Raw genomic sequence first — 22501 nt, forward strand, 5'->3', positions numbered from 1 at the left:
CACATGTTCAGGCTGTATAAGTGTAGGCGATCACTCAGTTTTGCTTCTGCTCCTTCATTGTCCAGTCAGCAGTCTGGGGATGTGTCTTGAATGATGCTGTGCTGCTACTTATACAGTGGAGGTTCAGAACCGAGCGGCCTAGCAGAGGCATCTGAATCATAAGGCTGACTGAACAAAATTACAAAATCGTTGCCACGTAAAACACTTTACATGTATGTATGTATTCCAGATGTGCGTTTAGCTTCCTACCTGGAGTTCTTTGTTTCATTGAAGAGGTGAGGGTAACGGAGCTTTCTTGCTTTTCTTTTTAGATGATGTGAGCCTTCTTTTGGATGATAGTGAAGATGAGAATCCAGTGTCAATATTTGATGTGAGTTGTGTCTCAGGATCACCAAAGAAGCAACCAGCTGCTCCCCACAAACCCTTTCTCCATTTTACCACGTAAGTGGAGAGCGTGAAAGACATGTGAGCGCTCTGTTCGATGTAGTTGAAGCTTTTTTTTTTTTTAGCATACCCATAGATAGTTCCACCACCCCATTGTATGGGATTACAATGGTAAGATGTAATTAAAGATGAGACATTCTGGGGTTGATTTACTATGACAGAGTGCATCTGTGCATGGTAGCCAATAAGCTTCTACCTTCAGCTTGCTTAATTAAGCTTTGACTAAAAAAACTTGGAAGCTGATTGGTTTCTATGCAGAGCTGCACCAGGTTTTGTACTCCCCAGTTTTAGTAAATCGACCCCAATGACCAGAAAAGGTGTTATTTTTTTTTTATATTTTTTTATTACCGTATTTATCGGCGTATATCGCGCACTATTTTCCCCTTAAAATAAGGGGAAAATCGTGGGTGCGCGATATACGCCGATAGCCGCTTCCCGCACTCAGTTTGAAATCCTGCGCCGACATATACTGAGTGCAGTACACTCGGGTACATTCGGCTTCGCTCGTGCTCACGCATAAACGTCACAGAGCGTGAGCGAAGCCGAGACTTGCCGAATGTACCCGAGTGTACTGCACTCTGTATATGTCGGCGGAGGCGTTCGAACTGAGCGCAGGAAGCGGACTCGACTTGAGGCGCGCGCTGGAGAAGCCGGGAGGACACCATCGAGGCCGCAGACGGACGCCGGACCGGACGATGGACGCTGGGAAGACACCAAAACTGTAAGTAAAAAAAATCATATAACATTTTTTTTACAGGAATTTCGGGGGCAACTTTAGGGGTGCGCGGTATACGCGATAAATACGGTATATACCAATGTCAGGCACGCGTTTGACAAATGTTCTGTCACTGCTTTATGGCAGCCTCGATGAGTCTTTAAAGAGGAAGTAAATTTCCTTTCCTATAATGAGGCTTACCTATAGGTAGTGTAAATATCTCCTAAACGTTCACTGTTTTTGGGAGAAATTTACATTACTTGCAGCCTGACGCATGCGCTCTGAAGGAATGGCCACTCGAGCTGTTCCTTCCGAGCCCTGTGCTGTGAACGCAGGCTCCTGCACGCATGCGCGTGAGTGACGTCATCGCGGCTACGGCCAGTTACAGGGCCAGGAGCAAGACGGGTAAAGATGGAAGCGGCTGCAGCGCTGTCATTGCGGCTGTATTTGTCTAAATGTTTAAGTATGGGCAGCACAGTGGCTATGTATTTGGCACTATCAGCACTAGGGTCGTTGGTTCGAATCCCAACCACAGCACTACCTGATTAGAGTATCGGTTTCAGGTATCGGAGCTTTTCCACAAGTACTCCCCAATAAATGTACCTACCCCATCAGGAACTAAATAATGTAAAGGTCTTGATTTCACTAAATGCATGCTTGTACCAAGTAAGGTACTCTTAAAGTATTTACGCTGGCACTAGACAACTAGTGTTTTCACAAGGAGGTCTGCATTGTCAGTCCCCATATTTCTCTTGGTACAATTGGGAGGAGATGCTCAGCATTTCACACTGAGGCGCTATAATGCTAAAAAATAGCGCCTGCAAAGCTCCCTGAAAGAGCGGCTCTATGCACTTCAGTGTGAAAGCCCGAGGGCTTTTCACTCTGGAGCGGTGCACTAGCAGGATGGTATAAAAAGTCCTACTAGCAGCATCTTTGAGGCGCTGTAGGAGCGATTAACTTCACCGCTCCTGAAGCGCCCCTGCCCATTGAAACTGGCAGCAAAGCGCCGCTGCAGTGGTGCTTTGCAGGCAGTTTTAACCCTTTCTCGGCAGGGGTTAAAAGCAGCCGAATAGTGCCGCAAAAATGACTGTGAAGCGCCGGTAAAAATAGCGGCGCTTTACCCCCAACGCCCCAGTGTGAAAGTGTAGCCCATTAAGGGACTCAGGAAGTCATAAACATTGTGTTTTTATTTTATTTGGTCTTGCCTGACCTTTTTAATGATGTAAATCTTTTCACTTAACAGATCCGCTTGTCACCAGCCGACCTCCTACCGGCCCAGGCTGCTCCTCTCAGGGGAGCCTGGCTCAGGCCAAACCTCGCACCTTGCTCCAGCTGTCTTGCACTTGCTTGAAAAATTCTCTGTGCATCGTCTGGACCTACCGGCACTTTACTCAGTCAGTGCAAAAACTCCTGAGGAGTCATGTGCACAGGTTAGTGTGGCTGCTTTTCACTGTCTGTATGTTGAATGTTTTTTTTTGTTTTGTTGCCTATTTATGTGGCCTACCGTTCTCATTCGAATAGTGGCGTTGCGTCTTCTGCTGTATGTTATCCATAAGCGGTAATATGGTTACCAGAATACTGTTGGACCTTTTGGGACACTTTGTTTATCTGGTTGTTGCACACCCTTCCCACTTATTGCTTGGGTATGCCGTAGGGTTACGCCCAGGGGGCATGTCTTCAAAAGCTTTAGTGTCAATCACCTGGAGGTACAAAAAAATCGTAATTTGATCACATTCCCTCTCTTCGCTGCATAAGGGCTGGGGGAGGAGAAGCTGCAGTGCACTGAACTTTCCAGTGAATGGCTGTGTGGTATGGGGGGGCCCTGAGCACGCATGTATGTCAGAACAAGTCCAATCATTGGAAGAAAGTAAACTTGAGTTCCCAGCACAGCTGGAGAACTGACTACTCTGTGTTCTCCTGCTCAGTGCGGTCAGTTTTTAATAGGAAAGCAAAGGGTCTGGCAGAAACACCAGGGATTTCAAACAAAGGAAGCGATACAAGGAACAGACTTTTTCATACTAGTACATGTTACAGCAGGCAGCATTTAGGAATATGAAATGCTGGGGCAACGAACCCTTTAAAACTAAAATACGGATAAATATTGCACGGCGGTGCATATGGATTTTTGCTATTGCCAAGAGATTTGCTGTTTTGGTCGGCCAGTCTAGTAACCTGAGCTTTCTCACCAGTTGGCATAATCAGGCTGTGCACTTCCCAGTTATCTACAGTTTAGTTTGTTCTAGGACCCACCCTACCCTGTAATTGGACAATGGAGGGGCTGTAGAAATGAGGTCCTTCTTTTGCTCTTTCCTCCTGCAAGATTGTTCACTGTGGATATGCTATGTAAAAAAAAAGTAACTTTTTTTTTAATTCATATCTATGGTATTAAGCATAAGTTATAAAATGACACTTTTTTGTATGTATTCACAATGTATTCAGTATGTAATGTGTGTTTTTTTTTCTTCTGTGACGGATCAATGGCTGTCAATACATCCCTCCAGCCCCATTTCCCTCATACGCTATGAAAAGACCTAGGTGTAAATCAATTTCTGCCCATATATCTTATTTCCAGCTCACACTGAAAGCAGGATGCTCCTATTTGAGTGACTGCAGTCTGAGAACACTAATAGCAATTTGCCGCATTGTTCATTTGATTGACTTTATCGCGGTAAATACCCTGATAGGAGCAGTGGAGAGGCTCTCTGCCGCTCAGCTCCACACAATGCGCCATTCTAATTAAAATGCTGACTTTTACAGGGCAGGCTGCCTAGATTTAGTTAAGGGTGAAATTGACTTGCAATGTTAAAACACCACTATAAACGGATTCACAAGCTACATCTGCATTTGTTAGGTCACTTGGCAGAAAATCCCATCTATTTTAGTCAGCCAGTAATGAGTTCCAGATGATAAAGCCATTGTTAAGGCCGTACAAGGCCTGGGGTGGGAAAAATACATCGCTTTACCTCATCAAAATTCAGAATGTTTTTTTGTGAGTTTATTCCATGTTCATTGGATGGGAATATACTATATATGTTAACTTCTGCAAAGTTAAAAGCTGAGATATTTGTAATGCTCAACTGTAGAGGCAGCGTGGTAAATTGTCATAATAGCCAGCATGTATGAATTAATTTCAAAGAGCAGTAGCAATGGAGCTTCAGTCATTTGGGCTTGTGTTCAAATGTTAGGCCACAGATGGTGAAAATTTCTTTCCTGCAACCACAGGATGCAGGGAAGAAATTTGCATGATTCCCAGTCAACACTCAGTGATGACGGGAATCCCTCCTGCCGAGCAATTGTCTGCCAGAGAAGGCAGTGATTATTGCTAGTGGCTATAGCAGTCGCTAGCAATAATCGAAAGTAAATCCGGAAGGCTGGCTGTATCCTAGTTGTTAGATCAATCAACTTGGTGCATTGAGCCTGCCCACACACAAATCTAATCTCTGCCAGTTCCTGCTGAACCGGCTGAGATTTGAACTGTCTTTAGCCGACCTTAAGGCTAGGTTCACACTAGCCCACACTGTGCCTTCTGGTTGCAGGCATCGCATTGATACCTGCATCCAACCCCGGACGAAAATCACTGCTTTTGTGATATTCTGAATGGCACCCCCACGCATCTCGGCCTGCAAACTGGCCACAGCGAAACCACAAACATGTGATTTTGCTGTTGCCTCGTTTTTAAAAAGGTGCTTGCGCTTTTTTTTTTGTGGTTTATATTCAAATGGGCTGCTGTTACCAAGCAAACGCAGGACGCACAGACTAGTGTGAACCTAGCCTAAAAGGCATTTAAGCCCTAACTTTTGGTTTGCTAAGGCACTGTGGGGGCTATTTGCTAAAGGCAAATCCACTTTGCACTACAAGTGCACTTGAAATGCACTGTAGATCTGAGGGGACATGCAAGGGATATCAAAAACAGCATTTTAGCTTGTACATGATTGGATGATAATCAGCAGAGCTTCCCCTCATTTCAGATCTTACCCCTCAGACTTTCAAGTGCAATTTGCACTTGTAGTTAGCACTTGTAGTGCAAAGTGGTTTTGCCTTTCGTAAATAGCCCCCTGTGTGTCATAAACAATTCACTTTACATTTTCACCTTTTATTCTTCCTTGGTTACATCTCAATCCTGCTCATCTCCTTCAGCCACTTTGAAGTCTCTTTGGGGGAGATTTACTAAAACTGGTGCACTCAGTCAGAATCTGATGCAGCGGTGCATGGTAGCCAATCTGCTTCTAACTAAACACACTTGCATACCCATCAAATCCATCTTTGTCCTGCTGAAATCAGCCGCCTGCCAGGTTCCATGCCACCATCTCCCTGCCATGGGTCTCTGGCAGCTGGTAGTTTCTTCAGGCATCTTGCAGCCAGCCCACTGATGTGGTGACAGGTCCTTTCTCCTCCAGCTGCAGTGTGGACGCTAATGTCTCCCTGGATATGTGACATGGATATCATAAGAGGCTGTGGGCACACAGAGTATTTGTCCTCCTTGCCTAGGCGAGTATAGGCAGCTTTTTAGATTGCATAGGTGGGCAGTGTTTCAACGATGCAGAGTGCACATCCACACCACAGATCTTTGAAGTGGAAAGGAAGATGCGACTCTGTGTGGTCAACTTCAGAATATATGTCCCTTTTTAAACGGCTATCTCTGCCTTTGTACGTACCTCTTTCACCCATATCTCTTAGATTTTGGTATCTCTGTGGATGTCAGATCTTCAGTAGACAATGTGTTTTGATCTGCTGGTGAATGAGCTGCTGTATAAATTTGTGAGTTGATGTGCTTGACTGTCTGTCTCTCTTTAGGTTAGTTATTGCAATATTTTCTGAAAGCTAACAGTCTTTTTTCCTGTTGTACAGGTGTTCCGGGAAGCGCGGAGAACAGTACCCAGTGTTGTTTACATGCCCCATATCGGGGAATGGTGGGAGGCTGTCAGTGAAACTGTGAGGGCTACCTTTTTAACACTCCTGCAAGATATCCCTTCCTTCTCTCCCATATTATTACTGTCTACCTCTGAAACGGTGTACGGGGAGCTGCCTGAGGAGGTAAGCAAGCACTTCATCTGTATGCCTCTTATTCATGCAATAGTCTGCCTTTGGAACCACAAGGATCTAGTGACATTGCTGTGGCAGGAGACACATCATTTTATGCTTTCTGTCCCCCCCCCCCCCCCCCTGTAATGGAAATTCATACAACCTGGCAAGACCACTGCTTTTTTGGGCACTCAAGCTGCCAACAGTGTAAATTTTCAGATGCAGCCAATGTTTACGTTTTTAAGAATACACACATAAAAAAGCATTGAGGACCCCTTGTGTGTTTTATTATGATTGCTGAAAAAAAAAAAAAAAAAACTGTGCCATCTCTGTTTTGATTGACAATATGCAAGTTTTTGGGGTTCCCTTTCTTATATATTCTTAGTAGAGCAGGGGGTTGTGATTTGCATGCTCGGTCTTAGTTGGCCATCAAATATGGATTTACCTATGCAATACCTTACTGCTCTTTAATGCAAATGGGCAAAGTAACAGGTTTCCTGGATAGCTGCTATGCTTGGCCTCCTGTACATGTACTCCCTGCTTGCTTCTGAAAGTACTTGGTGTATTTGGCGTACATAGGCTGGGAATCTGCTCCCCTGCCCCATGTGGCATTACTCGGACTTGGGCCTGGAGATGGCCTGTCTGGTACTTTGTGCAACATTGTGGAATGTAGGGGAAAGAGTAATGTGTTCTCTAATACTTAAAAGTACGGTGTGTTTTTTTTTTTTTTTTCCTACCGTACACCCTACAGGCTTCCTAATCTGAAAGGTTATGTTCTATTTCCCTTGGTGGAAAAAGTACAGATTTTTTTTAAATACCCATGGGTGCCACTCTTACACTGTGGGTACGTGGCAACATCTGCAGTTCCTGATTGTGCGTTTGTACTGGAAGTTGGCTGCCCTCTTCTCTGTTACACTAGCATGCAGTCTGAGTGCTAATAGAGCTTCTGATTGAGCAGTTAGTTAAAATTCCCTTCAGGTAGAAAATTAAATGTAAAGTGTTTGACAATCTTATCTCATGATTTTACTCTACACAATTGCCAGCAAATACCTAGGTCAATGTTTGCCGTATTGGTCATTCCGCACACTGTTATCAATGAGGGAGTCACATGGCGTTGGAGTAGGAGGTCTGAAGTGGCCAGATATTTTTGTGGTTCTAATCAGGTTTTTGAATTGATACATTTTTTGCTTTTGCAACCTGCAAGGCAATGGCATAATGTGCTAGTTTGTATCGCATACTAGCACATTATGTGAAACTTGCCCTAGACCGAAGCCTTCCAGCGCAGTGCTGTCACCGTTGCAGTTGCTTCAATCTTCACCCAGTCTTCCTTCTGGGTTTGCATGCTTTGGCTGTGTGAGTGGCCACAGCCACGATGATGTCACTCCTGCACATATGCTCGGGAGCTGCCATTTACGGCACAGGATTCTGAAGAAACGACCGGGTGACATCGCCGGCTGCATCTATGGTAAATATCTCTTAAACGGTGCATGTTTAGGAGATATTTACAGTACTTCTAGGTAAGCCTTATTGCTTGATATAAGCTTAAACCAAGGATAAATCCTAGGAAAGATCCAAGCTTTACTCACCGGCCAGCCCGCTGACAACCGAATTAACCTATCTAACAGTATGCGTTAAAACGGGTTTAGTCTGCACACATTTGCAAATACATGCACAAGCCACAGAGCCCCGTCATGGCACCCTGATATCTGTGGTCCTATCTCTAGCTTATGAGAGACTCCACAATGGAAGCACATGCACTCCATTGTAGAGTCTCTCATAAGCTAGAGATAGGACCACAGATATCAGGGTGCCGTGACAAGGCTCTGTGGCTTAAGCATGTGTGTGCGGACTAAAGCCTTATTGCTTACCTATAGGTAAAAATCATGCATGAGAGTTTACTCACACTTTTAAGGTTCATTTACCATCTGCTTCAAGCACACTCTAGTGCTTCCCAGATTTTTATTTTTTTATTTTTTTTATTGAACCTATAATACCAGCTTTGCCAATTTTTTTTAATTAAGACATACTTTGTTTTTCCTCCATATATTTATGCACTATCAAAAACAATTTGTATAGTGCAAATTATTCATGTTATAAAAAGTGTAGTTTGAGTAAAGCCTAAAAAGACTGAAATCTGGAAAATTGAGCAGAAGCAGCAAATTACAAAGTTTTATTAAAATACACTTTAAGGCATTGTACACTTTCAGATGTTTTCATTGCTTTCACTAGGTATTTGTGTAGTTCTAGTCCCTGTGTACAGCCCTAATTCCCAAAAATTCGGGCACTGTGTACAATCTGCATTCTTTTTTCAATTTAATGTCCAATGAAATAGTATTTCTTCCTCTTGCCATGCATATTATTCCTTAGTTTATGCCTATTCACTAACTAGGTTGAGTTGCTGTCTTATAACAGATGCAGCCTAATATTATAGAGCCATTTATTCCAACTTGCATGCAGCTGCTTCAGGCTGGGTTCACACTACTACACTACTTTCATCCTACTTTGCTCTGCTACATTGGTCCTACATTTATCCTACATTGGTCCTACATCCATCCTACTTTCATGAACAGGATACTACTTTGGTCCGACTTCAATGATATTCAATGGGCCTGAAGTAGGATCAATGTAGGACCAAAAGTAGTACAGGGAGCATTTTCAAAGTCGGACCGACTTGTGTAGGACGCTACAAGACGCTCTCATAGGGAAACATTGAACACAGAGCAAAGTAGGATGAAAGTAGTGTAGTAGTGTGAACCCAGCCTCAGGCTTGTTGACCATCAGTGCATTGGCTTCTATGGAGACATGAAGACCACCTGTTCTTAAAAGATTCTCCTGTGATCTGCACTGTTTAGACATTTAGGCTCATTTTAAGCCATTCATATCTGTCAGGTTACACTTCTCTCAACTGTGAAAATCACAATGTAGCAAAATAAACTTGACAATGCATCATAGTGCCAAATCCATGCCTTCAAGTACAGGGAATGTCAGAGGGGCCATAACTATGTGTGTGCATACTGTTCAATCAAGTATTTTATGGAAAAAGACTGGAAATTCCACTTCTTAGTTAAAATTTGTGCTAAAGAAATTTTAGTGAAAATTTAAAAATGTTCTAAAACAAGTTATTGCTTTGAAATCACATTTGTAAAGGAAAAAGTGTCAACATCTAAAGGCAAATTCTAAGCACATAACTTGGTGAGAATAGGTAAGACAATTGTTCATAATGAGAGCCCTGATCCAGTGGAACCTGCTCAGGTGTTCTCAGTCTCCTAGTAATGGGTAGTGCACACACTCATTGACCACCTTAGTCCACTTTTTCCGCCGAGAATGGAGCAATTGGTGCCAACATGCACAGTTGGAATATTTTGGTATAGTATAGTATATTGCGCTTCCTTTAGAAAAGCTCATCCAAGATGCTCGGTGTACAGTAAAATTAGAGTAAAAGTAGAGTAGGCAATTGCAGTACAGGAGAGGAGACTTGGCAAGACTGAAAGTAAGGCTTATAAGATTTGTAGTCAGCCCTTGTTCATACTGACCTTCCATTTATATAGCCACACAGTGACACTGTTATTGCTTTTTCAACATTACAGGACCCTCTGCTACTTTCCTGCAGCCCACTCATTGGGTTGTCACATACTGTTTATGGGTTGTAATATGGGCAGGTAGATTGCACAGCCAGGTTTTACAAGCTTTCTATGTCGGCAAAAGGTTCTGGACCTAGCGTTGCAGTAGAGTGTAGGTTTGCGAATTGCAGGAGGGCTTCATGAAATTACAATTAATTTTCATTCTCAGTCTCCAAACTGTGACTGTGCTTTCCCTTTATCCAGCCCTTGAAGCACTTTTCCTCCCACTGATACATGACACTGTTCTGCCAACTGATATCAACAATGGGACACTATTCCTCCCAATGATACAAGGACCACCATTTCCCCGCATACCAAATGTGGTAATGTTTACTCCCATTGATACCAGGAAAATTTCCATTTTTTTGGGCACAGTCCTGTCCCCCTAAAGTCTGAAGGACAATAAACTGGCCCCCTGTTAAAAAGTTTATAGGCCCCTGATGTAGCTGTTTTAGGATACTTAAAAGAAGGTGTTGCATTCAGGGACCATCTTGTGTTCTGAGTGGTATACTGCAATATCCTAATCAATGCAAATCGGAACCGGTTACTTCCCATTATCAGCTCCCCTTGTAGTCTTGTCAGCTGTTGTTGCTCTTTCTGTGTCTCCATTTATAATCATCCCCTGTTCCTTAGTATTTGCAGTAATGTGTTCTCCTTCCTGGCAATTGGCTCTTGAAATTACAAGTTCCAATTTTACCAACTTTCATTTAAAGTTGAGTCCCACCCAAAAGTGGAATGTCCCGTTTAAGGACGCCTAACCCTTTGACATGCCATATTTGGGTACCTAGTTTTCCCACTGCCGCTCAGAGTGCCACAGTGGATGTTCTCCTCCACACCCCCCCTGCAATCTTCTGGGACCTATCACAGGTCCCAGAAGATTGCCTGGCCATTCAGAACGTGCAGCGTGACCCTCGCAGTGCGCACCCTGCTGTCACAGCCAGGTTCCTTCACTTGCAGTGCCGGCGCCACGGAAAGCAGAGGGAAAGAAGCTAGGCTTCGGGTGGCCGCATCGCTGGACCGTGGGACAGGCGAGTGTGTGTTTAAGTCAGCAGCTACACTTTTTGTAGCTGCTGACTTTTATTAAACACAAACGTCTGGAACTCCGCTTTAAGGAGCAAATAAAAAAAATGGTTTCTCCCAATACAGAAGGTACGTCCAGAACCGCATCTTGGGGAGAAATGAGTGTCTCGCCTGATCTGGGCCCTAGTGCAGTAGATGGCAGTAAGGTCCAGAGTAGTTTTCTGTTGTTGGAAGATTAACAGATACGAGAGCCAATGGGATGAGGGGTTTACAAATCCCCCCCCCCCCCCCCTTATCAAGGCTTCTACGTTGGTCATTTCAAGAACGCCTGGATGCCAAAGGCTCCAACAATGTAGATGCAAAATTTGCACTCGTGGAGGCAATGCAGCATTGGTACAGAGTGGCATCTCCACACAATGGGGGTAGATTTACCAAAACTGGAGAGTGCAAAATCTGGTGAAGCTGTGCATGGCAGCCAATCCGCTTCTAACTTCAGCTTGTTCAATTAAGCGTTGACAAAAGAAGGAAAAAAACAACAACCTTGAAGCTGATCGGTGTCTATGCAGAGCTGCAGATTTTGTACACTCCAGGTTTAGTAAATTAACACCACCCCCCCCCCCCAAATATGTACTGTCTTTGCACCAACAGGTCTGGCCGGAAGTTTGTGGCGACTGGAGGAGTAATACTTGAGAGAGCTGACTGGATTTCAACAGGAATTGCACTAAACTGGAGAATGTCGGTGTTAAATGTCATAAAATATACTGCACAAAGGTGCCCTGTGCATTGTAGCAGACAGAAGCATGGTGACAATACACTTCTGTTCTGACAGTTTACAATCTTTCTTTGTTTACAGCAATGCTGCAAACTCAAATGTAGTTTTTGTCCTTGTTGGGGACATATCACTACAGGTTTGCCTTAGAAAAGAAATAAGCACATAAAATCCATGTGTCCAAAGAGAAATACACACACACAATTTTTTCCTTAGAATAAGTAATTTTATTTATATTTGATGCAAGTCATCCTTGATGAGAGGATTTAAAACTCATTTAATTTTTGTATTTGTAAATGAAAATGTGTTGTAATAAATCATGTTTTATTTGAACTCTTATTCTACTGCGCTATTGTATCCTGTTAAAACACTTAAGTAAAAACAATATTCGTGTTCCAAACCTTTCAGCAACTAATTTGCAACTACAGAATTCTTTGAGGGAAGTACAAAATAATCCATTCTTAAATTTTCCCTTTTGTACCAAAGGGCAAGCTCCAGAAATATCTAAGCCACCTTTTAGTTCAGTTATGTATTATTTAAAAAGTTTTTTTTATTTTCTGAAATTTTTCTTCAGATTGGCCTTACGATTTTCACACCGAGAGGTTTTGTTGCAATGTGCTGTCAATCAATCACAGTGATTATTGATGGTGGCTATAACTGCACATATAAAATATGACCGGCTGGTTGTCCCCAAGTTGATCGCTCAACTTTGGTAAATTCAGCCTGCTCATACATGATTCAAATCTACCGGTAATTCAAATTGTCTATGGCCGACTTAATACTGGAGGTTTAAAGGGGTTGTAAAACAGTAATGTGAGGCTTTCTCCCTGGTGTGGAGTGTCGTGCTCGCCCCCTCTCCTGTAGTCCAAGGGAGGGAGCGAGCTCGACACTCCACACCAGGAAGAAAGCCTTGCATTACTGTGTGGAGTTACAGACAGAAGAACAGGAAGTGAGGATTTCCCAGAAGAAATAAAAACATTTAAAAGCAAAATGGAGGGATGAGGTAAGTGAAGGAGGACTGCACTAAGGTAAAGGAAGCTATCTAGGATTTTTTTTTTTCACCTTTATAACCTATTTAAAGGTACTTTTATAGTTTCGCTTCACCATGAATAGACGGCACCCACCCTGTCGCCTACAAAGTTGCTTATTCTGTATCATATGATTTGGTTGGTGGAAAGTTAAGTGGTGCATATGCCACTGGATGGATTCATTCCCATCTTGGAGGCCTATATCGTATGATGTGTGAATTGGAAAGCACATGAAATGAGGGGCTTTTTGGTTTCTGGCTGAAGTGTACTATACAGGACTTTGGATTAGTGTACTTTTTTTTGTTGATTCTGAATCTGCCCCTTCATGACCTAATCTGCTGTAGGTGGGAAGGTAACTACAATATAATAAAGTGGACATAAGTGGCACAAGGGCTTTGGTGTGGTATGCTAGGTAGTTCATCAAGAATTTGCTTCAGAGCTTTAAATAGGATATATATATATATATATATATATATATATATATATATATATATATATATATATATATATATATATATATATATATATATATATATATATATATATATATATATATATATTCACTCCAGTTCCAGATTTATTGTCCCGGAGCTAGGACACAAACGCAATGGTGTCTTCTGTAAAAGTAAGGTGCTCTGGACTATGTGACTGACCATAATGTTTTTACATGAGAAAATACTAAATGAATGAAGGAGCTGGTTCATATAAATTCTGTCTTATTGTTTATTTGTAAAGAGGGTCTCTTAAATGCCTTTGACGGCAGTGTAAGGAGAAGCACCAACTGATGTTCCCATCTGTCACTGTGTGCTTTTCTCCTGTCAGCTTGCACTGTGTACACCCTCCTCCTATCGGCATGCTACTTGCCCCACAGCATAACCGATTGGATCCTTGTACTGCTTCTCCTGCTCCCCAGTATGTAACATGTTTTACAGGCCTTTTAATAGGCTGGTTCCAGATCAAATACAGATATTTAACATTGCTTGCAATTTTAAATAAAAAATCTAAAGATGTATTAAATACAGAATTGCATTAAGTTTTATATCTGCCTGGAATTTAACTTTATGCATAATAATTCTTTATTGGGGTTAATCTCAGCATGCCTGATTGTGTTGGGCTTTCCTGGTTGCAGGGCTGCAATTTATTTTTCTGCACATTGTTTCCCTGCAGGTGAAGCGTATTTTCAGATCTCAATATGAAGAGGTCTTTGTCGTTAACAGACCTGATGAGGAAGATCGTTTTAACTTTTTCCAAGATTTGATCCTCAGTCAGGCAGCCATGCCACCTCCTAAAAAGAAAAACACAGGTGAGTGTCCAGGACGTGGTTAATCACCCATTAATATATTGCTGACAAAAAGCGGATTTAAGTCTTATCTCTGATTTACACAAGAGGCAGCTGCAGTAGGAGACCATAACTCTTGGGACTGAGGAGATTGCACTGTATTCCCTGCCTAGTTCTCACCATTGTTCTATTCTTCATGGACCACAATAGTACACTGTAAATTAGCAATGTTGTCATTGATAATATAATGGGATTTACACCTCCATGCTCGGCACTGACCCCTTAAACAGCAGAGACGGTAAACACAGCCCTAACAAATGTATCAAATGCGTGCAGCATGCTACTTGTGAGACTTTCACGGGCTCTAAACTCCTTCCCCTTGTCAAACCATTGATCCCTTCGTGTCTGAGAGTACCATCTGAACCAAAGACTTCAGCAGGGGCAAAGGGAGCCAAAATTTTAAAACCAAGCAGTTTTTAAGCAATCCAGCTTTGTTGTGGTTTCCCTGACATTTGGCTATAATCAACCAGCTTAAGAATTTGTGTATTCACCTGCATGTCCTTCATGGGGACGGTAGCAGTTATCAACCGCATGTGTACACTACACATGTACGGTGAATTCCTACCAGGTGGCCCTTTACCCATGTAGGTGCACCATGTGACCCATGGGGGGGCAGGGGGATTCTTTATACATTTTATTTTTTTAGTGTTGTCAATTAACACCACAGTCCTCGTAACTCTTTCCATCCTCTGGTGGTGGGCAGATACTAAATGCTGTGATGAACAGCTCCATGCCATGACATTGCCATGCTATGCCATATTCTCCAGGGTGCCAGGGAGGATTGTGGTCTTCACCCTAGTCTTCTAGGAAATGGGTTGCGTGGCTTTGGGAATCATTCATCCAAATGTAATGTGGCTTGTATAACAGTTGGAGCTGCTTTTTAATTGCTTAAAAAACTGCTGGGGCATGTTTTTGCTGGATTACAAGGCCCACCCACCAGGATGTAGAACTACTGCTTGTGTGACCTCATGTGGTTTAAGTGGAGTTCCAGTAATTTTTCAGTCTATTAAGTCGGCAGCTACAAAAAGTAGCTGCTGTGCCATCATTGCTCCAGTGGGCACCTGGCCGTGACCGCTTGCATCTTCACATCCGGGCACACACTGGGCATACATGAGTCGTGCTGCGCTCTTCTAGTGGCCAGGCAATCTTTTGGGACCTGTGACGTGTCCCAGAAGATTGCAGAGAGGGAGGGACCGCGTAGGGGGAGAGGAGTAATTGCCTAGGCAGCGAGCAGACGGAAAGAGGAAGTGAGAGAAGCCGCTGTAAAAAAAAAAAAAAAACAGGTACCCACTCTTCCCCCAAAAAATTATGTGGCATGTAAGGAGGTGAGGAGTGCTTAAAGCAGAAGTTCCACTTTTGGCGGGAACTCCGCTTTAAGTACACCATTTTATAGTTGAAGATTGATCATAATTGGTTTGACTTGTTAGGCAAGTTGAAATCCAAGTATCCAAGTTGAGCACCTGATCCATAGGGTTTTGTAGGTGCTTTAGACCAGTGGTCATCAACCCTGTCCTCAGGGCCCACTAACAGGCCAGGTTTGCAAAATAACTGAAATACATCACAGGTGATATCATATGCTGCTCAGTGATTGCAGTATTCTAGTGTGCATCTCCCCAAATCCCATTATACATAAAATCTGGCCTGTTAGTGGGCCCTGAGGACAGGGTTGATGACCACTGCTCTAGACCAGTGTATCTCAACCTTTTCTTTTCTGTCAAGGCACCCTTTAAAGGTATGTACAATCTCGAGCCCCCCCCATTTTAAAATGTAAAAAACTAAACTAATAGGCCCGGATTCACAAAGCACTTACGCCGACGTATCTCCAGATACGCCGACATAAGTACAAATGTACGCCGTCGTATCTATGCGCCGACCCACATACTAAGATACGCCTAAAAATAGGCTTCCTACGACCAACGTAACTTGCCTACGCCGTCGTATCGTGGGCGCATATTTACGCTGGGCGCATTTGCTGCTCCCATTGATTTTCTATTCACATATGCAAATGAGGGAGATACGCCGATTCACAAACGTATGTCCGTCCGACGCAGTGCACGTAAAGTCATACGTCGGCGTAAAGTTATGCCCCATAAAGGAGGTGTAACTCGGCAGCATCCATGCAAAGGTCTGCACCAGGGAACACAAGCCGACGTATTTTACGATGTTAACGTTGGACGTGAATATGGCTGGGCGTAGGTTACGTTCACGCCGTAGTCAGTGATCCGTCGTATCTTAGGGAGTAGATCCGACGTGATTCTGAGCATGCGCACTGGGATGCGTCCACGGGACGGCACATGCGCCGTTCATTATACGTATCTGTCTAAGCCTCAGCCCATCATTTGCATGGGGTCACGCCTCATTTGCATGGCTCACGCCCATTTCCACATATGCCGGCTTACACCTAGGAAACCCAGCGCAGATTTGGCAGCATTGGCTTTGTGAATCCAGTGCTTGCCTCTCGACGTAACGTATATTGGATACGCTACGCCGGCATAAATATGCGCCAATGTATGTGAATCCGGGCCATAGTCTTTCTGAATTGTAAGCTCCACGAGCAGGGCCCTCTGATCCCTCCTGTATTGAATTGTATTGTAACTGTACTGTCTGCCCCCATGTTGTAAAGTGCTGCGCGAACTGTTGACGCTATATAAATCCTGTATAATACATAAAACAGTGGCATCTACACCAGCATAACACACATTAGATTTGATTTATTCATACATACAATGGAATATATACGCTTGCACACAGGTACTGACTAGTATTCTAGCTTTTCTCTTCTCCATCAGTAATTCTTATTATACATGATTTATATAGCGCCTGCAGTTGTATGCTGGGCTTTACATTGTAAAAAGGGAGACAGTACAGTTACAATACCATAAAATACATGGAGCAGAATCTTGGAATCCAAGGGAACGGAGTTTGAGAAGGAGCGGGTAGTCAATAGTATCAAAAGCCGCAGAGAGGTCAAGTAGTAGGAATACGGAGTAGTGGCCATTGGTTTTAGCAGTTATTAAATCTTTAGTAAGGCAGATTCTGTGGAGTAGTGCGAGCGAAAACCAGACTGTAGAGGGTCAAGAAGGTTATTTTATTAATGAGGTATGAGCGAAGATGTTTGTAGACTAAAAGTTCTAAAAGTTTAGAGGTGATTTGGAGCAATGAAGAGGGGTCTTAAAGGGGTTGTAAACCCCTCGTGTTTTTTTACCTTAATGCATTTTGTGTCTATGGACGTAAATGCTGGACTCGGCAGTGCGCCTGTAAGAAAAAACCCCTGGGAGATTGTTTCTCCTAGGGGGTTTCCAGATGCGGGGAGGAGCCGCGAGCACCACCGGGGGACCCCAGAAGACAGGGATCGGGGCCACTCTGTGCAAGTGTGTTTTTTTTTTTGTTTTGTTTTTTAAACAAGGGTTTAGTAACTCTTTAAGGTCAGGTTGGTGGGGTCCAGTGAGGGATTTGTAAGTATGGAAGTTATCTGTTGAATGCGTATGAGGGGAGGGGAAGGTTCCAGTAGAGAGTGAGAGATTAAAGGTGTGAGTGAGGGAGTGCTAACAGAGGTGCAGGGAAGGGGCAATTGTTCAGGTCCTAATAACCAATGAAATCGTAGGTTAAGGCGAATAAAGGGTGCCTGAAGACACCCTAAATTATCCTTAAACTACGATCTCATCGGTTGTTGGGACACCAGCAGCTGAGCTGGTCTGCAAGCGTATAATGCTGCACAGGCTTGTTGACAATTTCTGAGCAATTTTTTTGTAATTTTGCCAAAGTACCCCTGAAAAACCCAGAAGGCAACCCCCAGGGTGCCACCGCAGCTTGGTTAAAAAAGGCTGCTCTAGACCACACCTGAGCAAGAGCTTACTTAACAATTGTTTCTTCTTTATTGCTTTAAAATGAATATTGCGCCTTCCCAAAGCTTTGGGCTTGTAGCGGTAAATAGCAGCCAGCCTTGCAGGGTTTTGTGAACAAAAAAACAGCTGTGACCTGTGGATTTGCTAACATTTCAGCCTATTCACACAGGCTAGGATCTGAACTAGCTGCACAGACACAGGCCCTGTTACACTCCATTTAAAAAAGTAAAGCATAGGTGCCCAGAGAGTAGGATAGGATTCGATCCGATAAAGGTATCCAGACACGACGGCTTTTTCCTGAAATAGCCAAGGCTTCCATCCACTACTGAAAGCTGCTTCTGACAGACTTCTGGAAGCATCTCTAGTGATCTAGTCCCTGTGACTTGGCATAACACTGTGTAGTGGGTTCTGCTGTGCAGATAGCTATGCTCCTGGAGTCTGTCAGTGGCATCTTGGGATAGCAAGTACCATTTAAGATGGTGATTTTATAGATGTATAAAGGAAGAAATGTAAGCTTGTAAAGAGTTCCGTGACACTGGTGAATTTCCAATTGATCTTATTCATAGTGGCCAATCGGAAATTATTTTTCACAGAAAAGCTTCTGCGTAACTAAATCACAACGGCTGTTATGAGTTACTAAATATTCCGCCATGGCTGCTCTATGAAAGAAGTCTGTTCGTGTCTTATGTTCCACTTTAGTCATTCCTTGGGTGATTAGTTTTCAGAAGATGACCTAGATAACTTGTAATCCATTGTTACATTTAATGGAGTGTCATTTTAACAGATTTATGTTGTTAATGGAATAGTCTCACTGCATGAAGAAGGGGAATGATTGCCCTAATATCTGTTATGATAGTGGCAGTAGATGGGTAAAATACAGTGATATAAAAATGCAATGCACTGATAACACCCTACATTAATCGAAATACTTCTGTGCATAAAAATGAAATTGTTGCCGTCAAAATGTCATTTATCTTTGATCAGCTACTGTTCCTTTCCCCGTTGTTCCACCACCGTGACCGTTCATAATGGATGGAAGAATAATACATTCTTAGGACTAATGTAACATTGTCTTTCAGAAATCCGATCTTTGGAAGTTCTACCACCTGCACCACCGCCTCCCCCTCGTCAGTTGTCTGAAGTGGAGAAGCAAAAGATGGAGGACAACGAAGAGAACACTTTGCGGGAACTGAGACTGTTCCTCAGGGATGTTACCAAGCGGCTGGCCACTGACAAGCGATTTAACATCTTCAGCAAACCGGTGGATATTGAAGAGGTCTTGTTTCAGTAATGCACAAACAATGAAGCGGATTGTATATTCTTACTCTATTTCTTACCCAAATTATCTGCCAGGTTGCATATGGTTATATACAATGAAGTGGATTGTCAATCAGACTCGCATTAATGTGGCTCTTAAAGGGCCAGTAAACCTAGACTACAAATTTAAAAAGTGCGCTAACTATGAGACATATAGGCAGGGGAGGAGTTGCACCTGACACAAATCTTTTCTAAACTTTTTCAGTTAGGACCCCGTTCTGATTAGAAATTGAGTTTCTATTTGCTGTAGCACAGGGCAAGGTTTGGTTCCTTGCTACATATTTAGTGCTGACTGAAACCTCCACAGTGAGATTTCAACATCAACCGCTAGCACAGCTTTGACAGGCCAAACTTTACTATTCATCTGATCTCTCTGGCCTGCATCCTCTGTCCTCCTTGGATAATTTTATAAAATGCTGAATGATTTGAAGTTCTGAGCTTGTACAAAAGATAACCCTAAAACTTTTTTTTTTCACTTTGAAAAAACGTTTAAATCTTTTAAATGTGCAAAAAACTTCTTCCCATCCACCTCTTACTCATTCTCTTAGGCTTTATTTTCTCCTTTACTTTCTGAAGCCAATTATACCCAACAAAGGCCCCTTTCACACTAAGGCGAGAGCAGAGTCGGCGGTAAAGCGCAGCTATTTTTAGCCACGCTATTCGGCCGCCGGCGGGGCGGTTTTACCCCCCCAGTGGCCAAGAAAGGGTTAAAACTGCCCGCAATATGCCTCTGCAGAGGCGCATTGCCGGAAGTATAGCCACGCTGTCCCATTGATTTATTTCCCGTCCTGCTAGCGCACCCCGCCAGTGTGAAAGCCCTCGGGCTTTCACACTGTAGAAACAGCAGCAGCGCCTGCAAACCGCCCCAGTGTGAAAGGGGTCTTGATGCCCCATCCAGGTCCCACACTGCCACTGTTTCTGGGTGCAGGGACTGCTGATTCAGTGTTGCGACTTCCAATCATCTCTGCTGATGTCGGCTGTTTCCTCAATCTTGAGAGAACCCTGCCATAGCCCATCCAATAGGAAGTGTCAACAATCAAGCAGGCATTTAGGTGGACACCCAAAGAAAGACCAAAGCAACCAGAAGAGAAGACTTGGGAATGAAGTGTCACATGACCTTGGCTGATGGGAGGAACAAGGGCTTTTAGAGAGTTGGTTCTTTTCTTTAATATTTAGTTTGGTTTGGGGCTTTAAAAAAATCAAGGTGAGTATTACATGGCTCACACATAATACAAATTGGAACTCGGGTTTACTGGTCTTTTAAATTCCCCTGAAGTTTTTATGTGCGTTCATTTTGACCTGTTTATCATGGTGAAAACACAATTGGTTTAAAACAAGCAGAAGGAGCCTATTAGGAATAAAGATGGGAGCGATTTGAGGTTGTATGCTGGACAGTGCTGGACTTTGTAAATAGTGAAGCAAAGCTATATAAATGGCAGTGCTACACCAGACGTGAGGAAATGAACACCAGGACAGTGCCCAATAGGCCTTTATAGGTGCTATTATAATTTTGTTATCCAAGGAGTTGTGAAGGAACAAGCTCTAATTTTGATTTACCATGGACATTTTAAGATTTGCATGGTAGAAACCTTATTTTTTCTTCTGAAACCCATGAATAAATGTCCAATGCAAATGGAATATCAATTTAAAAAAGTCACGCAGTCCAATGCTGTGTAATTTGAATGGCTTTTCACACTCTCTAAAAAAAAACATGAGTGTACATAACCTGAGCGCCTCATGTTTCTAAACTGGCACAACGATGAGTTTGGATTCTGTTTTCTATGTGTAATAGAACAGCTTCCAGTGAAAGTTGTGTATTTTTTTTTTTATTTGTACGGCCAATATTGGCCTTTGATCAACAATCTGGAGCGGTCCCTATAATATAGAACTTGGTTATTGGCAGGTTATTTCCAACATTCCATTGAATCATTTCCCCCATACAACAGTGACCTCATGTGTTTTGGTTGAGCTCCTGCTGTATCATGTGCAGGGATTTAGCTGCTTCTCCATCAGATTCCAGAGTGGGCCAAGCCTATTCTAGCAGGTTAGCCAAAAGTCAGTGTTTCTGTGCCGTACTAAAAAAGCAGCCTGGTTTATATGCACAGCTGTCAGTGCCCATACAGCTGGTAAAGTCGTCCAAGAAAAGCTCCACTCTTTTTCCCCTTCTTTCCTTAAAGGGGTTGTAAAGGTTTTTTTATTTTCTAAATGGGTTCCTTTAAGCTAGTGCATTGTTGGTTCATTTACCCTTTCCTTCGATTTCCCTTCTAGATTTTTCTTTTTTTTTGGTCGGAATTTCTTACTTTCTGTTCCTCCTCAGTAAGCTTGCCCCCATCATCTGAGCCGTTCTGGCTTGGGGTTAGTCAGCGTGCTCGCCCCCTCCCTTGGGACTACAACCAGGCGGGGAGATGCTGTGAACATAGCGTCTCCCCGCAGGGATGTAGTCCCAAGGGAGGGGACGAGCACGCTGACTAACCCTCAGCCAGAACAGGTCGGATTTCTGAGGACGAACAGGAAGTAAGAATTTCCAAAAAAAAAAAAAAATTTTTAGAAGGGAAATGAAGGAAAAAATAAGTGAACGAACAATGCACTAGCTTAAAGGAACCTATTTAGAAAATAAAAAACAAACCTTTACAACCCCTTTAAGGTTTCCTGGATGCATCCGAGCAATTCTTGATTGGTCACATGCCACTTGACTATTTTAACCAATTGGAATTGCTCTTGAGGGTTAAATTACATTTTAGTTTTCTATCACACCAAATCTGAATTTGAAATTCTCTTGAAATCACAGTTTCAAAGCTGCACGTCGGATTTAATACACCGATTGTCTATGCAAGTAGCACCTGAAATCAGCAAAAATTGTGCATGAACTTTTTTCAAACGGTGCGGCACCGCAGGTCGGTATTGAACCGATTTGAACAGACAATAGGGTGCAACTTGTCATGCAGTTTAGACCTGTCAAATCGCATGACGAGTCGCACTAGTGTGACCAAGGGCTTAAGGACATTTTCCTGAGAAGCACTGAGGCTGCCATTGCTGCAGCCTTATTTTTTTTAAATGTTACTGGCTGTCAAGGTAATCTACTGGCCTCGGTACTATGTTACTGACCCAGGACAGGTATACACATAAGGAGTTCAGACTTTACTGATCTATGGAGGTTTTTCTGCATTAATTACATGCGCTCTCTCACAAACCACCATCACTGTAATTGACTTTATAACCTTTCATGTGAATCAGGTTGCAAGTGGCAGTTGTGAAAATCTGTCCTAGACTGTGGTGTTTAAATCACCTTCTGTCAGTTACAGAATTATGAAAATATTCCTTATGACTATGTAGCAGTGAATTAAGTGTCAGTCCCGACTTCTTCACATTGTTTAAAACCACA

The 22501-nt window shown here is 43.0% G+C and overlaps 1 protein-coding gene across 3 annotated transcripts in view; it reads left to right on the forward strand.

Moving 5' to 3' along the window:
• The window catches only part of ATAD2B (ATPase family AAA domain containing 2B), a 202656-nt gene that overhangs the window by 105227 nt on the left and 74928 nt on the right, over positions 1-22501 (forward strand). For 2 of the 3 annotated variants that reach the window (XM_040348522.1, XM_040348523.1), the window contains exons 17-21: positions 312-441; positions 2403-2589; positions 6008-6193; positions 13786-13921; positions 18882-19078. In XM_040348522.1, coding sequence (XP_040204456.1) covers positions 312-441; positions 2403-2589; positions 6008-6193; positions 13786-13921; positions 18882-19078 — 836 coding nt within the window. The remainder of the gene's footprint in view (positions 1-311; positions 442-2402; positions 2590-6007; positions 6194-13785; positions 13922-18881; positions 19079-22501) is intronic. The other variant, XM_040348524.1, reaches the window with a different exon arrangement.

Source organism: Rana temporaria, chromosome 4, assembly GCF_905171775.1.
Source record: "Rana temporaria chromosome 4, aRanTem1.1, whole genome shotgun sequence".
NCBI lineage: Eukaryota > Metazoa > Chordata > Amphibia > Anura > Ranidae > Rana > Rana temporaria.